Source organism: Pteronotus mesoamericanus, unplaced genomic scaffold (assembly GCF_021234165.1).
Source record: "Pteronotus mesoamericanus isolate MK-2021 breed Mesoamerican mustached bat unplaced genomic scaffold, CSHL_Meso_final contig_73, whole genome shotgun sequence".
Classification (NCBI taxonomy): domain Eukaryota; kingdom Metazoa; phylum Chordata; class Mammalia; order Chiroptera; family Mormoopidae; genus Pteronotus; species Pteronotus mesoamericanus.
The window spans coordinates 21,818,296-21,844,108 of NW_026555245.1; the positions used below are offsets into that span (position 1 = coordinate 21,818,296).

A 25,813-nucleotide genomic window follows, 5' to 3' on the forward strand; every position below is an offset into this window, starting at 1 on the left:
CACAACAGCCCCAGCACAGGACAACCCCCCCAAAAAACCTGTTTAACTGATCACTTGTATTTAATTGCTTTCTAGCAAATATATTTAATAAATCCCCAAGGATTAAAAAAAAAGGCTCTCTGAAATAAGCACTGTGGTTCAATTCTCCATAATCCAAAGAGACTGAGCTCACTTTACTAATAAACCACTATCTTTAACACTGCTACACATAAGATATTATAATGAGAATAAGCCACAGCATCAAAGAGCAGCAGAGCTATTTCACATAATGAAAATTAAATGAGGTTTTAAAGTGTTCCAAGACACACTCTCTGAAAGTTTTCCCAATAAAATAGATAATATACTTTAACCCTCTTTCTTGGTTTCCAAGATTCCATGCTTTGCGGTCATTTTCAGTTTCTACAGGGAAGTTCTCAAGAGTTCATTTTGAATCCTTCCATATGCAACAGAGTTGAAATGCCCATTCACTGACTATGACTTAAATACTCTGGGAGGTCCAGTTCATAACTTAGCCAACTCTAGGTTAGAATCTAATTTACATATGACAAAATTCCACCATCTTTAATCCTCACAACAGCAAACCTATCTAGTAACAAGTACAGAGGATTTAAAGGGTTAATATATAAACAAAAATAAGTAAACCCTAAGGCAACAAGGAATATTTTAGGATTTTTCCACCTACCGCAGCAAATACCTGTAAGGACTTAATCACTGTATTAAAGGTAAAAATAGCTGTATGCTCCAATTTCTTGTAGGACTAGCAAAACTGACCTCAAAAGTAGTGTGCATATGAATCAATCTACAGGACTATTTATGCCGTTGCATGTACATCTATATATTGGATATTTAAGGGACTTCCATGGGTAATGCTGTTCTTGCATGTGGTGTTCTCACCTGCTCTCTCTAGATGCTAACCTCCTCCACATAAGATGCCCTTCACTTTATCAATATGAAAAAGCTCACTATCATTTCCATGGAGGAAGGAATGATAATTAAGCCAAAACTACCGTTTCTATTTGGTCCCCTAGCCTCAAATTTCAGAGTGTACCTATACATGTTCAGTAACTATTTCTTGTTCTTAAAAAGTCCAGTGAAAAGTGCCACACAACAGAGACCTGCATCTGCATCTGCATCTGCTAGAGGGGCCAGGCCAGAGTCCTGAGTCCCGGAGAGTGTTTACACCATGCCAAGGGCAGAACTCTGCTTGGAGCTTGCTCTAACAAATGGGAGCCTGGCTGTTAACCCTGCATCGTATCTGTTCTTCCCTCTGGAGAGCCCCAGGGAAGAAAAACGGTGGTAGCAAAGGTAGGACTCTCCCCGAAGGCAGAACACCAATAAAACAAAATGACAAACCTGTGATACTCTTTCATTACTTGCTAAATAAAGACATTTTGGGTGTCATAAGTGTACATCACACATCATTCAAGGAGACAAACTCAGTTAATGAACTTTGCTGTGTTAGCAGTAAGGTAGTTTACTGACAATGGAAAAAGCCTCATCAGAGTTAGTCTTCCTTCATTAGCTCAACTGCACTAATAAAACTACTATGTATTTAGTATCACTGGCCTCTAATTAGTAAATTCAAAACACACTATTAGGAATCATTCTAGCTGTGACTTCAGCATGGCGGTGTTGACAGATTTGGATCTGCGAGCAGGCTCTGATCTGAAGGCACTGAGAGGGCTCGTGGAGAATGCTGCTCACCTTGGCTATGCCGTTGTTGCCATCAATCACGTTGTTGAATTTAAAGAAAAAAAACAGGAAATTGAAAAACCAACAGCCGTTTCAGAACTCTTTACAACCTTGCCAACTGTACAGGGAAAATCAAGACTGATAAAAATTTTAACTAGACTGACAATTACTGTTTCGGATCCAGCTCACTGCAACATTTTGAGAGCAACTTCTTCAAGAGCCTAACTGTACGATATTGTTGCAGTTTTTCCAAAGACAGAAAAACTTTTTCATGTTGCTTGTACACATTTAGATGTGGATTTAGTCTGCATAACTGTAACAGAAAAACTACCATTTTAATTCAAAAGACCTCCAATTAATGTGGCAATTGACCGAGGCGTGTGCTTTGAACTTGTCTACAGTCCTGCTATCAAAGATTCCATAATAAGAAGGTACACGATTTCCAGTGCCCTCAGTTTGATGCAGGTCTGCAAAGGAAAGAATGTAATTCTATCTAGTGCTGCAGAAAGGCCTTTAGAAATAAGAGGACCGTATGACATTGCAAACTTAGGGCTGCTGTTTGGACTCTCTTAGAGTGACACCAAGGCTGCGGTGTCCACCAACTGCCAAGCAGCGCTTCTCCACGGAGAAACTAGGAAAACTGCTTTTGGAATTATTTCCACAGTGAAGAAATCTCGGCCATCAGAAGGAAATGATGATTCTCTTCCAGCTTGCAAAAAAACGAAGAGTGAAGACTGAAAAGAATCTCTCAGTCTCTGTCAACACTCCCTTCTTCCCTTTTATAGTCCATCAGCCACAACAGAAATGAAACCTTTGTATGATTTGCTATTTTCACGTGAAGCTAGAAATCGGTAGTCTCTAAAAACGATTTTATATTCAAGCCATTGAACTAACAGACAAACCTGGTGAAGCGTTTAGGGGGAAAAAAAAAGACTCCGCTTAATAAATTCAGGTACTATAAGATAAAAAGAGTCTAGTGTATACTCTTTGTGTAAGTGATAAAACACCAGGTATAAATTAGAAGATGTTCTGATATTTCAAAAGACTTTAAAAATGTTCTTTGTTCATTGAAAAACTCATGCTTTTCTGCTTGATACACATTGTTTTTTCAATCTTACTACTCAAGGAGTGGTTATTTTTGAGACTTAAAACTTATATTATGGGATTGGGTTTTAGTTGATCTATTCTCGTTGTAAGCCTCTGTTTTATTACGTTCATCAAGTCAAAGTTTTTTCTAAAAGGACTTGCTATAAAATTTGTAGAAGGAGAAGGAAAGTGCACCTAAAATCACACTTGGCCGCCTCCTCTGCTGCTTCTTACCTCCATGATGTCCTTGAGATACGATTCCCTCCTTTGACGTGGACGCCCCTGAAAATCTAATACTGATTTTTCCTAATAGTTATATTAAGAATATCAAAGCATTAGACTTAACCAACTTTAGAAATAATTTTTTAAGAGGAGGATTATTATATTAGGTAGGAATAGCCTTTTTGGCAAATATATGTATTTTTGCTATTGATATCAATAATTCTTTAACTGAGAAAAAGGACAAAGTCAGAGAAAAAATCATTTCAAAAAGAAAACTTTGTACCATTCTCACTTATGAATATAGATACTTAAATAAAATACTGGTAAAGAGAAACCATTAAAATAGTATACCATGACATGGTGAGATTTATTCTAGGAATCTAAGAATATTTCAGTTCTTTTTAATATACTATACTTTATACTATTAATGTGTCAAGTGAGAAAAATCAGAATTATCTTAATAGATGCTAACAGGACATTTGAAAAAATTTGAAATCTACTCCACATTTAAAAATTAAGCAAGAATAAAAACCCTTAGCAAAACAAAAGACTATTTCTCTCTCTCTCTCTCTCTCACATACACAGACACATATGTTCCATATATATTTATATATTGTATATATTAACCATGTTGGTTCTAAAAATAAAGCATTTTTCACAGACAAAAAAAAAGGAATCGTTCTAAAAATTCACTACAATAGATTAAAACATGATTAACAATTAATAAGTAAATAAAAATAAAAATTCATCACCAAGCAATCTCTACCAGTCCTCACTTGGTAAGCATTCTGCAAATTCACATTCAGGTAGTTTGAAAAATTATTTGAAAAGAGGTGTAATCAGAGTATTTGGGAGGATGAGGAAGCAAAAATAGTAACAACAAAAACCCCATTCTACATTTTCTTACCATATCAAACCCATAATCTATACAACCACTCACTATTTCTTTTGCTTAAGAATTTCTCATTATATTGCCCTGGCTGGTGTAGCTCAGTGGATTGAATGCCAGCCTGCAAAACCAAAGGGTCACTGGTTCGATTCCCAGACAGGGCACATGCCTGGGTTGCAGGCCAGGTCCCCAGCTGGGGGTGTGTGAGAGGCAACCAACCAATGCTTTTCTTGCACATAAATGTTTCTATCCCTCTCTTTCTCCCACCTTTCTCCTCTCTCTAAAAAACTAAATAAAATTTTTAAAAAATTCCTCATTATAAGCAATACTGTTTCATACATACCTTTGCAAAAAGATTTCATTATGTGTTAAGTGTTAGGCATATTCATTAATTTCTTTTTGCTGCCTTCAAGAATTGAAAACAAACTCAAGTGGGATTTATTGTACCGTCATGTGCCACTTAACAATGGGGATGCATTCTAAGAGACTGTCATTAGGCGATTTCACCATTGTGCAACCTAATCACATAGTTATATAAAAAATAAAGAAGAAAATTTAAAAATATTTTTTTCCTTACAAAGTAAGAGGAGAGAATCATCGTACAACCAGCCAAAATGGAAGCCAGCACAACATCAGGTGGGATTTCCGAACCGCTCCTCCCAAGGATAGGAGTAAACATCTCAAATACTGCCCAGATGAGGTACAATGAATAAAGGTAAGGAATAAACATCCCCAGAAGGTAAAAGGCAATAAATTTTCCTCGGGCACCTAGGAAAGAGAGAAAAAAAAACAACCCACAAATCTCTGAAACTCTACAATGAAGTACAGATTTTCATAGTACTGGTGTAACTTGGCACCTAACAAATTAGGTTAGATCTGACTTGCCCTTTTGATATGTTATCTTGTGAGATAAAACACTCAGAGAGGCTAAAGTACAAATAAGAATTAAACAAAATACATAAGTAACTCTGAAGTACAAATAAGAATTAAACAAAATACATAAGTAACTTATGTATTTTGTTTAATTCTTATTTGTACTTTAGCCTCTCTGAGTTCATAAACATGAAAATAGAATGGAGTATCCTGTATGAGATAAAAATCTGCTGAATCTGAAAAATTTTTTTAAAAACTTAGAAAGCTTTCCCAAAAAGACTTTTTTAAAAAATAGCCCCTGGAAACCTTATATTATGTATTTTAAGGTATTTTCCCATTAGTATCAAAACGAAAAATACCCTACCATGCTGCTTAAAGTCCTTGTCCACGCAAAGCTTTGTGAGCAATGGAAACGCCACCCAGACAGCACTAATAAATGCTGAGCAAAGTCCTTGATAAGTGAGAGCTATAAGGGAACCACAGTGCACAAACAGTGCGATGTCAAAAAACACTTCTCCAAGATACTGGTCACTGGCATTCTGAAAGAAAGAAAAATACACAAGTAGTCTCATTCACAGGCCATTTATAAAGATATTCTGTTGTAATATAATTTCCACTGCTCAAAGGAGTTATACATTTTGTTTTAAGTAGGGTCTATATTTTAGACAAATCTACCTCCTGTCATAAAGTAATAAATTCAAACTGCTGCACAGGAAAGAAGAATTTAACGAGATGGGAGTAAAAACATCATTACTTATATATAATTTGTGCTTTTCATCCACTAGGCTATAAGTAAACTTGGGAAATTTTATAAAATAGAAAAAAGGAATCTCCTAAAAACATGCATCTCTGTAAACTTTCCTATTTATACAACTTCCAAAGAATTTCAGGCAAACCAGAGAAGTGACCTGTGAAAGACAGTACAGTCAACCCTCCTTATCTGTGGTACTGCATCAGGTGGATTCAACCAACCACAGATATGGAAAATATTGTTCAATGTGACATTGTTGCTAACATATACTGAACATGCACTGATTTTTTTCCCCTTGTTTATTCCCTAAACAATACAGTATAACCACTATTTACATAGCATTTGTATTGTACTAGGCATTGTAAGTAATGTAGAGGTGATTTAAAAATATAGAGGAGAATATGCTCAGGTTATGGGAAATACTACGTCATTCTCTGAGAATTTTGGTATCCAAGGAGGTCTGGAGGCCAATGCACCAGGGCACTGAGGGATGACTGTATAAACTGCTGCAGTGCCACCTACAGCAAACACATTTAAAGCAAATGGCCATCTGTGATTTTGCTAGATTTCTGAGTCTTTTCTATTTCCATCTGGTCTTGCGGGACAGCAATTTTCAATTGGCTTGCTGCAAGAATTTTTAAGACATGCAATGCTGATTATTTAGTCAGAGGCAACTGACCTCTTCTCCCTTTGACTGTGAAATAAAAAAATGACAACAGCCAACACAACAATAGCCATCTGGTGTGAATGAATCAAAATTATACCTATTTTTTCTTTTGTCATATGGGCAAAAAGTATATTTTTCAGTGTGCCACAGAATTTTAGTAATTAGTTTATGTGTGCCATAAGATGAAAGCAGAGTGTTAATCAGGAGACATGTTTTTTTAAAAGAGAAAAACAATTCTTAGGACTCAATTTGAAGTTGAATGCCATTCGGATATTAAAAACAAAGATCTCAGCAATGAAAACTGGAAATGTTTTACATTAAGTTGCCAAGTTATCAAAAAGCTGAAGATCAAAAAAAAAAAACCCTCAAATCTCCTTCCTTTCTCCCCACCTCTGATCCTTTTCCCCTCTGCCCATTCCGACTCATTCTATACCCTGTTATCACAGTTTTCATACTAAACCACCAACTGTCTCACTCTCTATCCTGCTTAGAAAATTTTACTGGTGGCCCCATTGATTTTTAGGGTCACCCTCCAACTTCGCCCTGGACAGTTATTGTGCTGTCAACCTTGTCTTCACCAGACTGAACTGTTTATTGACTGTGACCCAAATACATCTTGTACATTCACACCTCTGACTGCCCATCAACCTGTTCGCTACCTGGCAAACTTCTACTCATGTTTCAAAAGCACAGTTCAAGCGGCACTACCATGGAGCCTTCCTGACTCCCACAAACAAAACTCATCTCTCCTGGCTCTGTATTCCTACAGCACTGTGAATATATCACTCTTTGTCATTTCACCCCAATAGACCGTAATCACTGTCATTTCCCCATCTTCCCAAATAAAACTGTAAGCTCCTCAAAGAAAGAGGCCACATCCTTATGAATCTGTATCAGCAGGACTTAGCACGGTACCAGGCCAACTGGGTACTCAAAGCATATTTGTGAAATGAAAACGAAACACATTATTCTTTTAATTGTGCTTTCAGCCCAAAGCTTTATGATTGGACAACTGAAATTAGTCAAAGTAAATGCTGATGTGTACTGTGTAGTTAAGCCTACAACGGTTGCATCTGTACTGAACTAAGAATTCTTATCTCCACCTCTCCGCCTCACTCCCCACATCAACAATAATGAACCATACTCTGGTTACATACTATTGTACTAAAAATAAGCATGTGAAATTGAGCCCCATGGTATAATTATTTTGGAAGCTGAAGCCACTAAGATACAAATATTACCTCAACCCTAAATACACAGCTAACCTCAGAGAACCTTTCTCCAATAGGGCCTGCTAACATGGAAGGGTTCCTCAGACCATATCCCAACACTAACTGAAACTAAGACCAAACATCAGGTACCAAAGATATCTTTATAGAAGGACACTGGATTTTAGTCTTCCATGTCTCCCTTCTAATCTCTATCAGAGCATATCAAAGAAAGAGGTGTACATTGGCTATCCGGAAAATAATGGAGCTAAGGCAGACTTTACCTTTAACTCAGAAAAATCAGAAACCATGGCTCGCTCTCTCACAGTAATTTATTTTTAGTCCTGTTATTTCAACCCTAATTCCTAATTTTATTTTTACCAAATAAATGCATACAGTTAAAACCATAACAATATGGCGATATTGTCTAAATCAGCATAAGTCATTTTGGAACTCTAGTCTCTTCCCTCCTTTTTTCCTTAGCAATGTGTCTTTAATCCCCATACCATTTACGCATGCTGTCAGAATCTACGCAAACCACAAACAGGTTAAAAGCAGTAAAGGAAAAAGAAGAGAAAACTTTAAGTGCAGCTTTAGGTACAATATGTTTTCAGGCAGCAAATACTTACTGCGTGTTAGTGCTATGCATCAGACACTGCCTAAGCACAGAAGATAATGAACAAAGCACTCCCTGCCCTCATGGAGCCTACAGTCCAATGGAAAACAAAGCTATTCAAACAAATTATTAGGTGAGCACAGGGAGGGCTGGTAGATTCAAGCGCATGGTTACAAAAATTGCAGCAGATTCAGCAAAGGCCACAAGGCTACGCTAACAAGCCTTGCTGTTGCCATCACCCCAAACACCATTTACAGCTTTGTAACCTCATCTGACGTCCGCAAGAAAACCCTCAGATTAAGAAGCCTTTCAGAAATTTAACACAGTTCTGGGAGCCGGTTTTCTATAACCATGCCAAACAATCTCTGATAGCTCAAAAGGCCAAATACAGTCATGTTCCACATAATGACAAGAACAGACCACATACATACGATGGTGATTCCATACTATTATAATGGAGCTGAAAAATTCCTGTCACCTAGTGACATCTTAGCCATCATAATGTTGCGATGCATTACAATGGGTTTGTGGTGATGTTGCACAGCCATTCTATAAAAGTATAGCACTTAAAATTACAGTAGTAGGCTATACCATCTAGGTTTGTGTAAGTGCACTAGACGATGTTTGCACAATGATGAAATTGCCTAATGACACATCTAGAATGTATCCCCATTGTTAAGTGGCACATGACTGTACAATGAACCCCACTTGAGTTTGTTTTCAATCCTTGAAGGCAGAAAAAAGAAATCAACAAATATGCCTAACACTTACCACATAATAAAATCTTTTTGCGAGAGTATGTATGAATATTATTTTGGCTGCAGCAGCAGTTCCATAAAGACAAACGGAGACATAGAAATGGTTATACCATGAGAGAGACTGTCCAATCAGAGAGATGAACACTGCTATAATGAGGACAGTGACCAGGCTAGTGAACCAGCTTATCAGAGTGATGCCAAGTCCACAGAAGAAGTCCTTCACGTAGTTAGCTGCTAATAAAGAGAAAACACAATGTGGAGACCACCTCTTTATTAAAGAATTTCATAACCAATCAGTAGAGTTAGGGGGGCAAATGTTAAAACAGGGAATTTGCCACTGTAACTGAAAAATATTGAAATGTCCTAGGGGTAAGGTTTGTTAAATGCTGGAATAGGGAAGTTATCAATGAATAATATTCAAGTAACATTTACTAAGAGTCTGTGGGTATTAAAGACTCAAAGAGCTAGGTCTTCCAGGAATAGTTCAGATATAGTCTTGACTGGGATAGTGCATAGTCTTAATCTTTATCACCTTTGTGATGTTTTGTGTATCAAAATATCAGGAAGAATGGAAAACAAAGTTCCACATAAAATCTTGCAAAAAGAAGCTATCACAGGAAAAGCAGAAGCACAGGAAAATGGTGATAAAGGATTAAATTAGCTGCTGAGTATTTTATCTAGTAACAGCACATACCAGCCAAAACTATACAACATTTCAAGCAAAAGGGGAACAATTTAACTAGAAGAGGTTCATTTATACTTCAGAACAGTGTGCTATTTGTCTGTAATATAGACAAGATGTTTATAATAGGACTTTTCACTAAAAGTTAATCTGTACAAACCATTTTCTAATAGCTCCTATGTGGTACTTCTATGGAGTGCTTAAGCACATAAAATTGCCTGCTTCTCCAAGACTAAAAATATAATGAGCATATTAATCTGATATTCATTTAGAAATTTCTTACAATATAAATCAAATAGTATTTTTCTGAGGATTTTTAACTTCTTGGAAAGATATAAGCAAACTGAGTAAAAAAATTTTAGGCAAATTCTATATACCATGCCAGTACTGCAGTTTTGGGGGATAATACTTACTCTTGTGTCTGGGCTGCAACAATTTTTTGCCCAGGTACAAAACAGCAGCCATTACCACCATGCAGTTGATTATGGAGCCAACACGAGAGGGGTAGGCAATGACAAATAGGCCAAGCACATCAAAGAAGACCATGTTCCCATGTCGATACTTAGAAGAAGAAACCAACATATCAGATGTAGCTAGATATTTAAGAACTGCTAAAATGTTGTCACCTATTAGTAAAGAAAAAAAAAAAGATAAAGTTGAATAAACTATCCAGTGTCTGAGTAAAGAAATACCTAAAAAGAATGAGAACAGAAATAGCTTTGTACCATCTCATTGCTCTCCCCTACTTTTCTTACTAAATTTTTCAAATAACTTCCAAACCCCTACTCCATTTCCTCTCCAATTAGAAACTCAGCCAACTGGCCTTCATCTTTCCCATCTATTAGAACTAGTCTCTGATCAATTGTACTCTCACTGATAACAAATTCAATGGCTGTTTCTTAGTGTCTACTCATTTACTATGTATTTAATGTAGCAGACACTGCTCTGAATACCAAAATTCAGTGGTGAGCCAAAAGACAAAGGTCACTTATGAAGCTCATGGACACCAAACAAGTTATTATACAAGTTATTAAGAATTAATAAGGAATGTCAACTAATAAGGAGAGGTATTAGAGTCCCCCAGGAATATATCATGGGAGACTAATGGAGTTTGAAAAGTCAGAGAAGCAACCCTGAGGAGTGATATTTATAGCTTGCTATAACAGGGAGCAATGTCCAGACTGAGAACTGTGTAGATGAAGGCCCTGAGGAGGGAAAGTTCCAAACAGGGAAACAAAAGTGATGAATGACCCCTGGCCTGCATGGCTCCTTTGGTTGGCGCACTGTCCCATAACCAAAAGGTTGCAGGTTCGATTCCTTGTCAGGACACATACCTAGGTTGTGGGTTCAATCCCAGTTGGGGTGCTTACGAAAGGCAACCACCAATGTTTCTTTCCCTTCCTCTCTCTCTTCCTCTCTCTAAAAGCAATTTAAAAATGTTCCTGGGCCCTGGCTGCTGTGGCTCAGTGGACTGAGTGCTGGCCCACAGACTGTAAAGTCACTGGTTTATTCCCAGTCAGGACACATGCCTGGGTTGCAGCCCAGGTCCCCGGCTGGGGGTGTGTAAGAGGCAATCGATCCATGTATCTCTCGCACACTGACGTTCCTCTCCCTCTCTTTCTCCCCCCGCCCCCCTCCCTAAAAGTAAATACATAAAATCCTTTTTTTTAATGTTCTTCGGTGAAAATAAAAATAAATTTTTTTAAAAAGTCACACCCTGACTGATGTGGCTCAGTGGGTTAGGCAGCATCCCGCAAACCAAAAGGAAGCTGGTTCAATTCCCAGTCAGAGAACATGCCAAGGCAGAAGGCCAGATCCCCAGTTGGGGGTGTGCAGGAGGCAACCAACTGATGAACCTCTCAATGCATCGATACTTCTCTCCCTCTCTCCTTCCCTTCTGCTTTCTCTAAAAATAAATTTTAAAAATCTTTTTTTTAAAAAAAGTCATGAATGAGGAGAGAGACTATTCAGCAATGATGGGAAAAGTCATCATCAGGCAGAACCTGACACACAGAGGTCTATAATGAATTCTTGTTGCATCAATAAATAAATGAATGGGTTTGAGCTTTAACACAGCAGCCATAAAAGGCCTTGAATGACTGGTGTTTCTTCCTGTTGCTCATTCCATCCTTGACTTTCTCTTCTTTTCACTTAAGACACCACACTGTCTTTCACTGGCCTCTCTGTCTGCCTAAAAATGTTTTCCCAAAAGCTCAGGTTTAGTTCTCCACCTTCGCTTTGCTATTCCAAAAAACCATTTCCATTCTCTAAACTCTTTGTGGTAGCCTCTATGACCTTCATTCCCAAACTCATATACCAAGTTTTGCCAAAAGCTCTAACACTGTACCTATATTTCCATCTGGTTGGTTCATAGCACCCCTCCATCTTACATGGCTGACAGAGTTTGCAGTCTCCTTTTCCTTTCCCTTGCTGCTCTGGGTGAGGATCGCCTTCTCACATACCTATTACAGTTCATGGCATCATCTTCCCCTAGCCAGTTAGGCTTTATACTTTGCGATCACCTTTGCTGTCATTCATCTGATTCATCCTTTCTGCATAACTTGTCTTGTGGAATTTACATTCAAAATGTATCTAATTTTCCATCCCTCTCTTTTGCTTTCTATCTTTTGTCAACACCACAGTCTAGGTCTTCATCATTCCACACTTAAATTATTGTCTCCTGGCTTAAATTACCTGACTCATGGCTCCCCCCACTTTCCACCATCCATTCCAGACGGTATCATGAAACTAACAGGCTGTAAAGCTATCATTTGCTCATGTACTCAGGCTCTAATGATCCCTTATTTTTACAGCATCTTCTTGCTGATTTTAAAACCCCTCTCTACAATTTCCTCCACCCTTACACTTCTACCTCATTTCCCTCTATTTCTCAAAATATAATTTCCATTAGATTGTAGTCTGACAATCTACTCACCAACAGCCCTCCACACACACAAACACACCCTACCCATGCTGTGCTTTTACTTGGAACACACTCTCCACTGGGCCAAACCCTACCAACTCTTTAAGGCTCAGCATCAGACTCACCTCCCCTGATTACTCCACATCTCTTTGGAAAGCACTTTTAACTCCCTTGCCCCTGTGCTGTCCTGACACCTGTCCTACAACCCTCTCACCTGCTCTCACTACCCAACCTTGGATCAATGTAAGCTTTCTACACCTGGGATGAGCTGCCCTAAAGTGCTGGTGTCACCTCCAATGTATAGCTTACATTTTGGCTACGCTCTCACTGCTCAGCAGTCCTATCATAACCCTGAGTCAACTCCTTTTCCAATTACCCACAATGAATAGTCCTTTGCTCTTATTTGCTAAATCAGACTTCAAGGCTAAACTTGAAGCCCTCATATCTCTAACTCCAAAGCACCAGCTCATTCATACCATACACAACCTCCCTAATGCTCAAGCAACAAAATATTTATACATTTATAGGTCATCCCTAATGTTCCATCTTACCATATAAGAAAAGGCTGCAGTAGAATACCAACCTGCTCTCTGAATGGAATCTGTTCGAATTCTGTCTGCTGTGTCATACTTGGTGTGATAAATGTATCCATTCTCAATAAAAGCTAAGTCTATTCCTAAAACATACACAAAAGAAAAAAGTCATTTTGTTTTAAAGATCAAACTTGTTTTAGGTCTATTTGTTTAATGTTTTAAGTTCCTAAAAGACAAAATGTCAAAGCAGTGGCATGGTTGCTTTGTCACATTTATGGATGAAATTTTCTTCCAAATTATCAGAGAATCTATAGCTGGGTACATAATTCAGTAATAATGAATAAGGAACTATACTACTGCACAAGGAGGCATTACAAGTCGCACAGCAAGGAATAGGAATATTGAGCTTGGGAGGTCATGAAAACTTTGCCATCTATGTATTTGCCAGGCCAAAGCGAAATTTTAAATTCAAATAAGCTGTACAAGTCACAAAGAATGTAGGCAAAGCAAAATAAAAATGAAGTCAAAGACCCCTGAACAATCTGTTACCACCATCTTTTGGGAACGAACTGACATTCTCCCATTCTTCTGTCACACTGTGGGACAAGACGACATGTTGTAGAAAAGGCAAGCATTTAAACTAGAGCTTTAAAAAAAGGAAAATATCAGGAACTTAGTTTCAGTGAGTCAGAATACACAGCTCTTCCACAGAGAATTTTCTTGCAGAAAAATACTGTCTACTCACAAACTTCCAAAATGTAAAACTTGCTATTAATTAAGCATAGCCCATAATAACTGACAAAATACCTGGAATGTTCCCAAAATCCCTGTAGATACGGAAGTCAGTATCTGAAGGAATGATGCCACTCTGAAAAACCTCCTGAGCCACCACAGAAGCAAAAGGGTGTTTAGCTGCTGAAACATAAGCCTGGACCAACCAAGGGTTTTCAGGACCTGAAATGAAACAAGACAACATAAGGTTAATATGCAAATTTTTTCAACATACTAATTGTTTAAACCTGAAATAGTTACTGTGGTGGTTTGGGAAGAGAGGTCCAAGGTTGTTTTTTAAATCACTTTTTTCTGTATTTTCCAATACTCCTCTAGGAAATGTGAACGGCTTTTAGAATGAAAAATAACCTTTCAGAAAATAAAATTATTTTTAATTATAAACACTATAAAAAGATTAAGTCTAAAAAAAATCACTCAAAAGTTCACCATCCTAAGATAACTATTATCATTTTCATATTTTCAATTTTTCAAAAAATTTATGTGTGCATGTAGTTATACTCATAGGGTATATATACTCTGTACATTGTTCTTTCATTTAACATTATATTAAATGCATATTCCTATGTTGCTAGGTATTATAATGGCCATTTTAATAACTGTATAACACTGAATATACAATAAAGTTCCTTATTACTATTATTTATAGTTTTTATCATTACTAATAATTCTGCACTTCATGCATGTATGGCTATTTTCAAATATGACAACTATTTTCTTTAGGATAGTGAGATAAATAGTATTATTGTTCCTAATCATTCACTCTTCCCCCACCCCATTTAATCTGTAATGCCTCCCTGTGGAAGCTGCACTTACACTTCCTCACTCTGTTCACTGCAGGTGGGGCCACATGAATTACTTTGGCAAATAGATTATGAATGGGAGAGATATGAACCTCAACAGAGAAGACTTGTAGGAGCCATCATATGGTCCATCCCTCTCTTAAGCTTTGGCCATGAGATCAATACATCCATGATTGGCAACCCCAGAATGAATAAGACACATGGAACATAGTAACTATGGAACATAACTGCTGCTATCCAGGAACCAAATGTAACTTGAGCAAGAAATAAGCCTTTGCTATTTATTTTAACCCACTGAGGCTCAGGGGTTGTTTGTTACAACAAAATTCAGCAAAAAGTTAACTAGTGTAGACAAAGTAATTATATTTCAGAGAATCTAAGACTATTAACACTTTTATAACCTTATAAACAGATAATCCAACTGCTTTCCTGAAGGGAAAAAAATGTGTCACACAATTGGGGGAAGGAGTAGAGAAACACTATGGAACCAGTTACCCAGGTGACCCAGATACTGTAGTTACCAGACACAAAATTTAAAATAATTATATTAATATGTTAAAAACACAGATAAGAATTTCACCAGACAAGTGCAAACTATTTTAAAAAATCAGTCAAATGGAAACCCTAGAACTGAAAATCACAATAACGGATGTTAAAATTTTAATAGATGGTTTAACACAAGGTTAAACACAGCAAAAGAAAGAATTAAAGATCAACAGAATTAAAGCATAGAAAGAAAACAAGGATGAAAAATATGGAAATAAGTATGAGAGGCATATGGGATACAGTAAAAAGGTCTAATATATGACTAACTGGAGACAGAAGGGGCAGAAGCAATGTTTAAAGAGATAACAGCCAATAATTTTCCCAAACTGACAGAAATCATCAAAGTGTGAATTCAAAGAGCACAAACCCCAAACAAAGTAAAGATAAAGAAAAAAACACTTAGCACCAAGATCATTGCTTTTGAAAACCATTATCCACTAAAAAGAGTAGGCCTCTTCTGAGAAATGCTAGTTCCAGAACTGGGACTAAGAAAATACAAAATGAGTCAGGACATCTTGTGCTAGATAGTAAAACAGTGCTTAAAGGAACACATCAGAGAAACGTCAAAAGGTCTCAGAAACCAGTTGAAGGGACTATTTTGGGCCTAAATGGAAAAATTCATGCATGAAACTGAAAGTAACAGAGTATGTAATTTATAAAATAAAATAAAAATACATGAAATACTGAAATAAATAAAGAATAGGAAGCATTTCTTCGAGAGTTCCAACTATTAACCACAGATGGAATGTCAGAACTAGAAAACTGAGCATCTGGCTATCAACTTCAACTGGTCTACCGACCACAGAGCATTGTCCATTGAGAAATCTCCAGCATGAAACTTCACAAGCCACTACTGACACATTCAATCAGTCACAGTACCTTCTCCATACACTGCACAAATCATTTTTTGTGTTTGTTACGTTTTTACCTTTATTGAAATAATTTAGCAAAATATGCCAAAAACACTATGTATTTTCTTCCCATCTTCAATATTAAAATGGCTACACAAAAATTCACCAATTTTGATGTTTTTTTAAATGCAGTTATGACAGTTGTCACAATACAATCTAACAAAATTGTTTCAAACCAAATGAACTTTTGGGCCAACCTAAGATGAAACAAACCTGGTCAAAGAAAATTCATAAGTCTAGGATTTTGCAGGGAAAAGGTGCAGGATTCTGCCTTTTCTTTACAATATACTTTGTGTCTCAAATGACTCTTCCAGTTTCATTATTAACCATATCAATATTCTTCTTCATTATGCTTACTATACATGCTTTACATGCATTATGTTATTTAATCTTCACAAATCCACTTTACAAAACAAAGACATTGAGATTTAAGTAATTTTCCCTAACATTAGGAGGGTGATAGAGGTATCTGGTATTTAAAGTTTGCGTTCTTGAACACTATGAAATACTGCTCTCCCTTTCATCATGGCAAATTATATGGTTAATGACGAATTACAAGAATTCATAGATTCACTGTGATTTCTTGGCTAACCGCAGTCAGGTTTTGCTAAACAGAGACCAAATACAAAAGGGGGAGAAAATTTCTATAGCTGTAGAGTAAATTCTCATAATTTGAAATTATTAGCTATATATTTGATGGGCTGGTCATACAAAAGAAACTTCAGGCTACAAAGTAGCTAAGCCAATAATCCACAGAGGAAAAAGTAAAACAAACAAAGCCCAGACGTTCAGAACAGCAACAAAAAACTGCAAAAAGTGTTATTTACTTATCCAAAGTTCTTCCTAATTGAGATGGTCATTTATTACAGTATTTGCATATATGGAAAAAGAAACGTTGCTTCGTAAAGAAAAAAGTTTTTCACATATCCCCTAAAAAGGTCTGACAATTTGAAAATCGATGAACTGAACACTAAAACTAAATGAATTTCTGAAAACTACAGGAAAAGTAAAAATATATTTTGTAGCTTGTTTAATTTCACTTCTTGTCCTAACCCTGAAATGAGATAATGTGATATCACCCAATGCAATGGGAAAAGAACAGTCTCTTCAAAAAACGGTGTTGAGAAAACTGCACTGTAACAGGCAAAAGAATAAAAACTAGACCACTATTTTATACCGTACACAAAAATTAACTCAAAATGGATTAAAGACTTAAAGACTTCAATGTTAAGACCTGAAATCATAAAATTCCTAGAAGAAAAAAAAATATGCAGTAAGCTCCTTGACATTGTTGTTGGCAATAATTTTTTGGATTTAACACAAAAAGCAAAGGCAACAAAAGCAAAAACAAGCAAGCAGGAATACATTAAATTCAAAAGGAGCAAAAGAAGCCATCAACAAAATAAAAAGGCAACCCACTGACTGAGAGAAATCACATGCAAATCGTGTATCTGATAAGAGGTTAATATTCAAAGCATATAAAGAACTCATACAACTTAACAGTAAAGAACAAAAAAAAAAACCTATGAAAAAATGAGCAGAAAATATGACTAGACACTTTTTCAAAGACATACAGATGGCAAATGGGTAAATGAAAAAGTAGTCAACTTCACTAATCATCAGGAAAATGCAAATCAAAACCATAATGAAATATCACCACACATGTTAGAATGGCTATTACCAAAAAGATAAGAAATAAGAAGTGTTGGTGGGGGTACAGAAAAAGGGAATCCTTGTGTACTGTTGGTGGGAATGTACACATATACATACGCCTATATTGCTGTATTCAGTTTGCTAATATTTTATTTAGGATTTTTCAATCTAAGTATGTCACCTATCTACCAAAAGTATCTACAAAAGTTGAATGTGCACATCTTATGATTCAGTAATTCCAGTCAGAAATGTGCATATATGCATATGTGTACCAAAAGATATTTACAGGAATGTTAAGACCTGAGATGGTGGTGGAGCAGATGAAAGTTACACTGTCCTCCCAGGTCCAAATTGGAATTACAACTAAATTAGAGAACAATCAACCTGAATAACCAACTAAGATTAGCTTAACAGAAGTCTTATAACCAAGGATTTACGGAAGTCACATTGCAGCTGGTAGGAAGAGCAGAGACATTAAAACGGCTGGCCCTGCACCCATGGGTGGCAGCTGAGAATTCGGAGGGATGTCTCAGGTGCAAAGGACCCCCTCAGGAACATGAGGCCTCAACCCCACACCAAACTCCCCAGCCAGGAGAACCAGAGCCATAAAGAGGAGTCCACATAACATCTGGCTGTGAAAATCAGTGGGGATTCTGTCTGCCATGTAGAGACAGGAGTCTCAAGAACCCAGGCGCCCTCTTAAAAAACCAGCACACAAAATCTCATTTGTGGCCACTCACCCTGGGCTCCAGCAGAGAGAGAACAGACTGTACTAGTCTCAGGTAAGGCTGGGTTGTGTAGCTCCAGGGAGAGAACTAAAGGGACAGCAACCAGGGTCTCTGTGCTGAGTCCTTCTCCCACACCACAGACACCATCTCTCCTAGGTCTAGCACCCCACTCCATCTGGCCTCAGCCTAGAGGAATGCACTGGCCCCACCTACCCAACTCCCTGTCACTCGACCCTGCTGAGTGCACATTCTGTGATGAGTCAGCTGTCTGGACCCTTGGTGCAGACATTCTTGGGGGGCTCTTGAAGGTGAACTCATGGATTGCTAGAGACCCAGCTGTGGGCTCAGGCAAGGTCCATTCCCCTGTCCCCTCACCTGACTGGCACCTCCCTCCCATAAATCTCCACTAGCCCCATCTTCCCAAATAGCAGTGACCCTGCTACGCCAAGCTTATACTCTGCAAAGGAGTCAGCTGGATGTGGCCAGTTTGCACCCTTAGTGCAGCCTCTCTTGGAAGGCTCTCAAGGAGGGAAAGAGTGAGCCGTGTAGCTCTAGAACAAGGGCCATTTTCCCCTCACACACCTTACTGGTACTACCATTCCTGTGCAGAGCCCTCCCTTCACAAAGCCAAATCTTGGTCTGTTTGGGCCTGATGAACTCTGCTGGGCTCACCCTGAAAACTCGGAGACCCACCCCCACCATAAAGGTCTCCAGGCATCCGAGTGCGGTGGCTGCCTTGGTATACCCTGAAACTTGATGAGTGGCCTCCGACCCAGCAATGGTGCTGAGTTTGAATCTTTATTAATTTAGTGATCACCACTCACACCTACCTGGTGACTCACTGAGAACCTACCTCATGAACACAGAACCAGAGGCTCATTCAGTGACTGAGCCTAACAGGAAGCCAACAAACAGAGCCAGGTTTTGGAGTGTCTTGAATATTTTGCTGATCTGCACTCAGTGCTGGTGGGAGCCAGACTTGGTGCACAGCTTGGCCCCTCCCAGGTACAGCTAGGCCCAAAAGAGTTAGCCACAACCTATAGATTGCTTTGTAGCTACAAACAGGTAGCCCGGGGCCAGCCATAGGCAGCGTCTGACATTGACATGTACCAAACTTCCTCCTAAGAGGCCCCAAAAATAACAGACCCATTGGTGGGATTAAGACCACATCAAAGCATGGCCCAATTAGTTCCACATGCAGCACGCCCAAAAAGAGATCTCAGCAGACACCAGGCCCTGCTGTGGCAAATTTGGCCTTGTGGGGTGGGCCCGATCATAAGCAGCCTGTACATGGTGGTCATGCCACCCGAGGGTTTACACTACTCAAAGACAGGCCAACAAAAATCAAGAATCAGCTACAAAAGAAGGGTTCACATAACCCACACAAGGGACATTCCTGGAGCCCTTAGCTCAGGTGATCCGGGAGATGGGAGCCACTAAGCCCATAAGGCACCTACTATATAAGAGCATCATACCAAGACTGGGAGTCATAACAGACACACCTAATACACAGAAACAATTACAGAGAGGCAGCCAAAATGGGGAGACAAAGAATCATGCCCCAAATGAAATGAAATGAAATGAAATGAAATGAAAGAAATCCCCAGAAAAACTCCTAAATGACATGAAAGTAAGCAATCTACCAGATACAGAGTTCAAAAAATGGTTATAAGGATGCTCAAGGGACTTAGAGGAAGACTGGATGAACTCAGTGAGGACTCAAAGAGATAGGAAACATAAAAAAGAACACAGAAGCCATAAAAATTACCAGTCAGAAATAAAGACTACAATATGTGAAATAAAGAATACACTAGAAGGAATCAACAACAGGTCAGATGAAGCAGGAGATCAAATCAGTGATTTGGAAGACAAGTAGCAGAAAACATCCAACTAGAGCAATAAAAAGGAAAAAAAAATTAAATGAGAATAGTCTAAGGGACCTCTGAAACATCAGGCATAACATCTGCATCATACGAGTACCAGCAAGAGAAGAGATAGAGAAAGGGATTGAGAATTGGTTCCTTAACAGGATGAAAAAAAAAAAAAGAAAAGAAAGAAAGAAAGAACACAAGTCTAGGAAGCACAGATGGTCCCGAACAAGTTGACCCAAAGAGGCCCACACCAAGATACATCATAATTAAAATGGCAAAAGTTAAAAACAGAGAGAATCTTATAAGCAGAAAGAGAAAGACAGTTACCTACAAGGGAGCTCCCATAAGACTGTCAGCTGACTTCTCAAGAAAAGCATTTCAGGCCAGAGGAATTGGCAAGAAAAAAATCAAAGTGATTAAAAGTAAGAACCTACAAACAAGACTACTCTACCTATCAAGGGCAACATTTAAAATAGAAAGAGAAAGAGAGCTTTCCAGACCAAAAATAAAACAAACAAACAAAAAAGACAAAAAAAACTTTAGTTCACTACCACGATATTGGTATTACAAGAAATTTTCAATAAAAGAACTTAAGAAGAAGAAAAAAAAAGTTATAAAGAACAACGGCAATAAATACATACTTATCAATAATCACTTTAAATGGATTAATGCTCCAATCAAAAAACATAGGGTAGCTGAATAGATAAGAAAACAAAACCTATGCATGTGCTGTCTGTGAGACTACCCTTCAGAATGAAAGGTACACACACTCAGAGTAAAGGAATGGAAACGATCATGCATACAAATGGAAAATTTTGTAAAAACTGAGATAGCAATACTTGTATCTGCAAAATATATTTTAAAACAAAGGCTATAATTAGACACAAAGAGGGATATTATATAACAATAAATGGATCAATCCAACAGAAAGACATAACCCTCGTAAACATTTATGCACCCAACAGAGGAGCACCTAAACATATAAAGCAAATCTTGATGGACATAAAGAGACAGACAGTAATACAACCACAGTAGGGGAATTTAACACCCCATTGATATCAATCGATAGATCTTCCAGACAGAAAATCAATAAGGAAACAACAGCCTTAAATGACACACTAGACCAAATGGATTCGATTAATATTCAGAGTATTTCAGCCCAAAGAAGCAGAATACATATTCTTTTGAAGCGCACATGGAACATTTTCTAGGATAGACCACAGGTTAGGCCATGAAACAAGTCTCAATAAATTTAAGAATATTGAAAATATATCAAGCATCTTCTCTGACCAGTGGTATCAAACTAGAAATCATTAACAAGAAAAAACGGAGTAATACACAATCGCATGAAGGCTAAATAACATGCTACTAAACGATGAATGAGTTAACAACAACAAGGAAGAAATAAAAATGTACCTTCAGCCCTGGCTGCCGTGGTTCAGTGGCTTGAGTGCTAGCCTGCAAACCGAAAGTTCACCTGTTTGATGCCCAGTAAGGGCACATGCCTGGGTGCAGGCCAGGTCCCCAGTTAGGGGCGTGCAAAAGGCAACTGATCAATGTATCTCTCACACATAGATGTTTCTCTCCTTCTCTTTCTCCCTCCCTCCCCCTCTCTCTAAATATAAATAAAATCTTTAAAAAAAATACCTTCAGGCAAATGAAAACAGGAATGCAACAACACAAACCAACAGGACACAGAAAAAAAGCAGTTCTAAGAGACTGTTTTTATAACATTACAGGCTTTACTCAAGAAACAAGAAAAATCTCAAATACACAATCTAACCTTACACCTAAGGGACTAGAAAAAGAACAACAAAATCCCACGGAGAAAAAATAACAAAGATCAGAGCCAAAGTAAACAAGAGAGTCTAAAAAATATATAAAAGATGAATAAAATCAAGATAAACAAAACAGAGTCTTAACCAAGAAAAAAGAGAAAGGACCTAAATAAATAAAATCAGGTATGAAAGAGAAGTAAAAACTGATTAAAAGAAAACATGAACAACTATGTGCCAACAAATTGCAAAAATTGAAAGAAATAGATTAATTCCTAAAAACATACAATCTTCCAAAACTGAATAAAAAGGAAACAAAGTCTGAACAGAACAATTACTGCTAACAAAATCAAAGCAGTAGACAAAACACTTCCAACAAACAAAAAGTCCTGGACCCAATGGCTTCATGGGTGAATTGTACCAAACATTCAAAGAACAAATATCCATCATTCTCAAACTATCCAAGAGGAGGGACGACTACAAAGCTCATTTTTCAAGGCCAGCATTATCCTAATTCCAAAAACAGACAAAGACACTAGAAAGAAAGAAAATTATAGGTCAATATTCCTAATGAACATAGATGTAAAAATCTTCAACAAAATATTAGCAAACTAAATTTAGCAGACATGCACTGTGATCAAAAGTTTTTATCACTGGGATGCAAGGTTGTTACTATATCTGCAAATCAATTAATGTGATATACCACACAAACAACATGAAAAATAAAAATTATATAATCATATCAGTAGATGCAGATAGGCATTTTACAAGATCTAGCACCCACATACAATTTGAGCGAGAAAGAGGTATATGCAAAAAATTTAAACGACACACTTATTACACCATATACAAAAATAAACTCAAAATTAAAGACATAAATGTTAAGACTGGAAACCATAAACCTCCTAGAAGAAAACATAGGCAGTGAAATCTCTGACATTTCTCTTAGCAATGCATTTTCTGATACACACACACAGGGTCCAGCAGAAATAAAGCCTGCTTGAGTGTGGCTGGTAGGGTAATAATATGGCTATAATAACATAGTTTTAATATGAACATTTCACCTAAAATGTCATATGGTATGCTTGAGTGTGATATTGTTATGTTATAGAATTACACGCTTATGATTTTGTAATAAAGGATTTTGTAATAAAAAAAGAGGCATTATTTGTACTGGACCCTAAGCAAGGAAAACAAAAGAATAAACAAACAAATAAGACTACATCAAATTAAAGTTTTTGCATAGCAAATGAAACCATCAACAAAATGAAAATACATCCTACTGCAATAGAAGAAAATATTCACCCATAATATATCCCATAAGTGGTTAATATCCGAAATTTATAAAGAACTCATACAACTCAACAACAACGAAAAGGCCAAACAATCCAATTTTAAAATGGGCAGAAAACCTAGACACTTTTTCTAAGAGAACATACAAATGGTCAATAGACATATGGAAAGATACTCAACATCACTAATCATCAGAGAAATGAAAACCAAAACTACAATGAGGTATCATCTCACACCTGTCAGAATGACTCACAAATGAACAAACATTTTGGCAAGGACGTGGGAAAAAGGGAAACCTAGTGCACAGTTGGTGGAAATGCAGATTGGTGCAGTATGTTTTCATACTTAAAACAGTATGAAAGTTCCTCAAAAATATTAAAAATGGAACAGCCTTATAACAGAGTGATTCCACTTCCAGGTATATATCCAAAAAAATCCAAAACACTAATTCAAAGGAATATATGCACACCTACGTTCATTGCAGTGTTACATTTATAATAGCCAAGAAAGCAACCCACGTGACCGTCAATAGACCAGTAATTTAAAAAAAAGCTGTGATGCATACATGCACATTCACACACACGCGTGCGCACACACATACATACACACAATGGGATATTACTCAAAAAAGAATGAAATCTTACCATTTGCAACTGTGTGGATGTACCTAGAGGGTATTATGCTAAGTGAAATAAGTGAGACAGAGAGTCAAATGTGTGATTTCACTTCTATGTGGAACTTACAGGACAAAATAAACAAACAAAATAGAAATAGACTCATAGAAACAGAGAACAGGCTGGTAGTTGCTAGAGTGGAGAGCAGTCGGGAGACTAGGTGAAAAGGTGAAGGGATTAAGAAGTTCTTATCTTAATTATCTCACAGAGGAAAGTGGGAGGCAGATACAGAAATATTTTCACTTTACATTGTTTCTCCTGCCATCATCTAAATCCTATGATGCTTCCGGTTTCTTGTGCAGCCATTTCTTCTAACAGAATGAGCCCCAACTTTCTTAAAGCAAAGGGTATGGACATGTGTGATACTGAGAGGAGGTATATCTTGTGTCAAGAATGAAAAGTCAAAGTTCCCTGAAAGTTCAGTAAAAGCAGATTCAACTTAGGCAAACAGCACAATTCCCACTGATCTACTTCATTCTAACTTTAATTGGTGGCATAAACACAAAGAACAAAAAAAAGGGGGGGGAGGTGTTAATAGAGGAGACTGAGAGCAACGAATATGGTTGGGGAGCCAAGTAATACGGGGCCTGAGAACTGACCACTGAATTTAACAATGTGACTTTTTATAAGAACAAACAGAAAGCTAAATACAACTAATTCAAGAACAGGAGCAAAGTTACTCCACTCTCTTGAGGAATTCTGCAATAGCTGGGAATTGAAAAATGAGCAGTAGCTGGGAGATGGGTGGGGGGGTCAAAAGTGGCATTCTTTAAGAAGAGAGAAAAAGCATGTTTGTGAGATGAAGGAAATGATTCACAGGGAAGGAAAATATTACTGACTAAAGAGGGAGAAAAATGTTTAAGTCACCATTAATGTAACCAGTTTCCTGTGCATGGACCAAGAAGGTGTTTTCAATTGTTTTGCTCTTAGATCTATGTCTATGTGCAACTATTTCAACAATAAATTTCTACAAGTGGATCACCTGGACATAAGTGTTGGCGCCTTTGTTTTTTTAATCATAATCCAAGGGCATTTTTTTTTCATTGCCTTTAGAGAGAGAGGGAAAGAGAAAAACATCAATGAGAGAAGCACTGATCGGCTGCCTCCCCACCTGCCCAGATTGGGGAATCACACATGCCCAGACCGGGGACTGAATCTGCAGCCCACACACTGTGCCCCCAACCAGGAATCAAAACTGCAACCTTTCAGCGACAGGACAATGCTCCAGCCACCTGAGCCACACAAGCCAGGGCAGGGTTTGCACATTTTATAAAGTGGAACTTACTGTCAAGCTGTCCCAAAACTGCATCAATCTACACTTCCACCTGAAAATTCCTGTTCTTCTATATTCATCAGTACTGGGCATTACCATTCCACTTACCATGCAAATCGAATATAAAAAAATTCTTACTTACTGTTGTTTGAATTTACATTTCTTTTAAACTAAAACAATGGTGTCATGTGGCAGCTTCTAAAGAGTTAAACATAAATTTAGCATATGGCCCAGGAATTCCATTCCTAGGTATCAATCCAAAAGAAATGAAAATATACATCGACACAGACATATACCAATGTTAGTAGCAGCATCATCCATGATAGCCTAAAAGTAGAAATAACCCAAATGCCCATCAACTGATGAATGATCCATACTATGGAATATAATTCAACCATTACAAATAATAAAGTACTGATACATGCTACAACATGGATGAAACTCAAAAAATATTATATGAGGTAAAAGCAAGCCAGACTGCTAGTGATTTGGGGGTTTCTCTTTGGGGTGATGAAAATATTCTAGCCCAAAAGGTAGGCTGCAGGTTCGATTCCTGGTCAGGGCACATGCCTGGGTTATAGTTGGATCCATGGTCAG

At 37.6% G+C, this 25,813-nt stretch overlaps 1 protein-coding gene and 1 pseudogene across 5 annotated transcripts in view; one reads left to right on the forward strand and one right to left on the reverse strand.

The window, feature by feature from the left end:
* ERMP1 (endoplasmic reticulum metallopeptidase 1) overlaps window positions 1–25,813 on the reverse strand; it is a 61,837-nt gene that overhangs the window by 21,740 nt on the left and 14,284 nt on the right. For 4 of the 5 annotated variants that reach the window (XM_054583104.1, XM_054583106.1, XM_054583103.1 and 1 more), the window contains exons 5-10: window positions 13,708–13,854; window positions 12,951–13,043; window positions 9,858–10,070; window positions 8,776–8,996; window positions 5,127–5,301; window positions 4,467–4,657 (exon numbers count right to left, since the gene is read on the reverse strand). In XM_054583104.1, the coding sequence (XP_054439079.1) occupies window positions 4,467–4,657; window positions 5,127–5,301; window positions 8,776–8,996; window positions 9,858–10,070; window positions 12,951–13,043; window positions 13,708–13,854 (1,040 nt within the window). The remainder of the gene's footprint in view (window positions 1–4,466; window positions 4,658–5,126; window positions 5,302–8,775; window positions 8,997–9,857; window positions 10,071–12,950; window positions 13,044–13,707; window positions 13,855–25,813) is intronic. The other variant, XM_054583105.1, reaches the window with a different exon arrangement.
* Window positions 1,624–2,430, forward strand: LOC129078309 (ribonuclease P protein subunit p30-like; annotated as a pseudogene).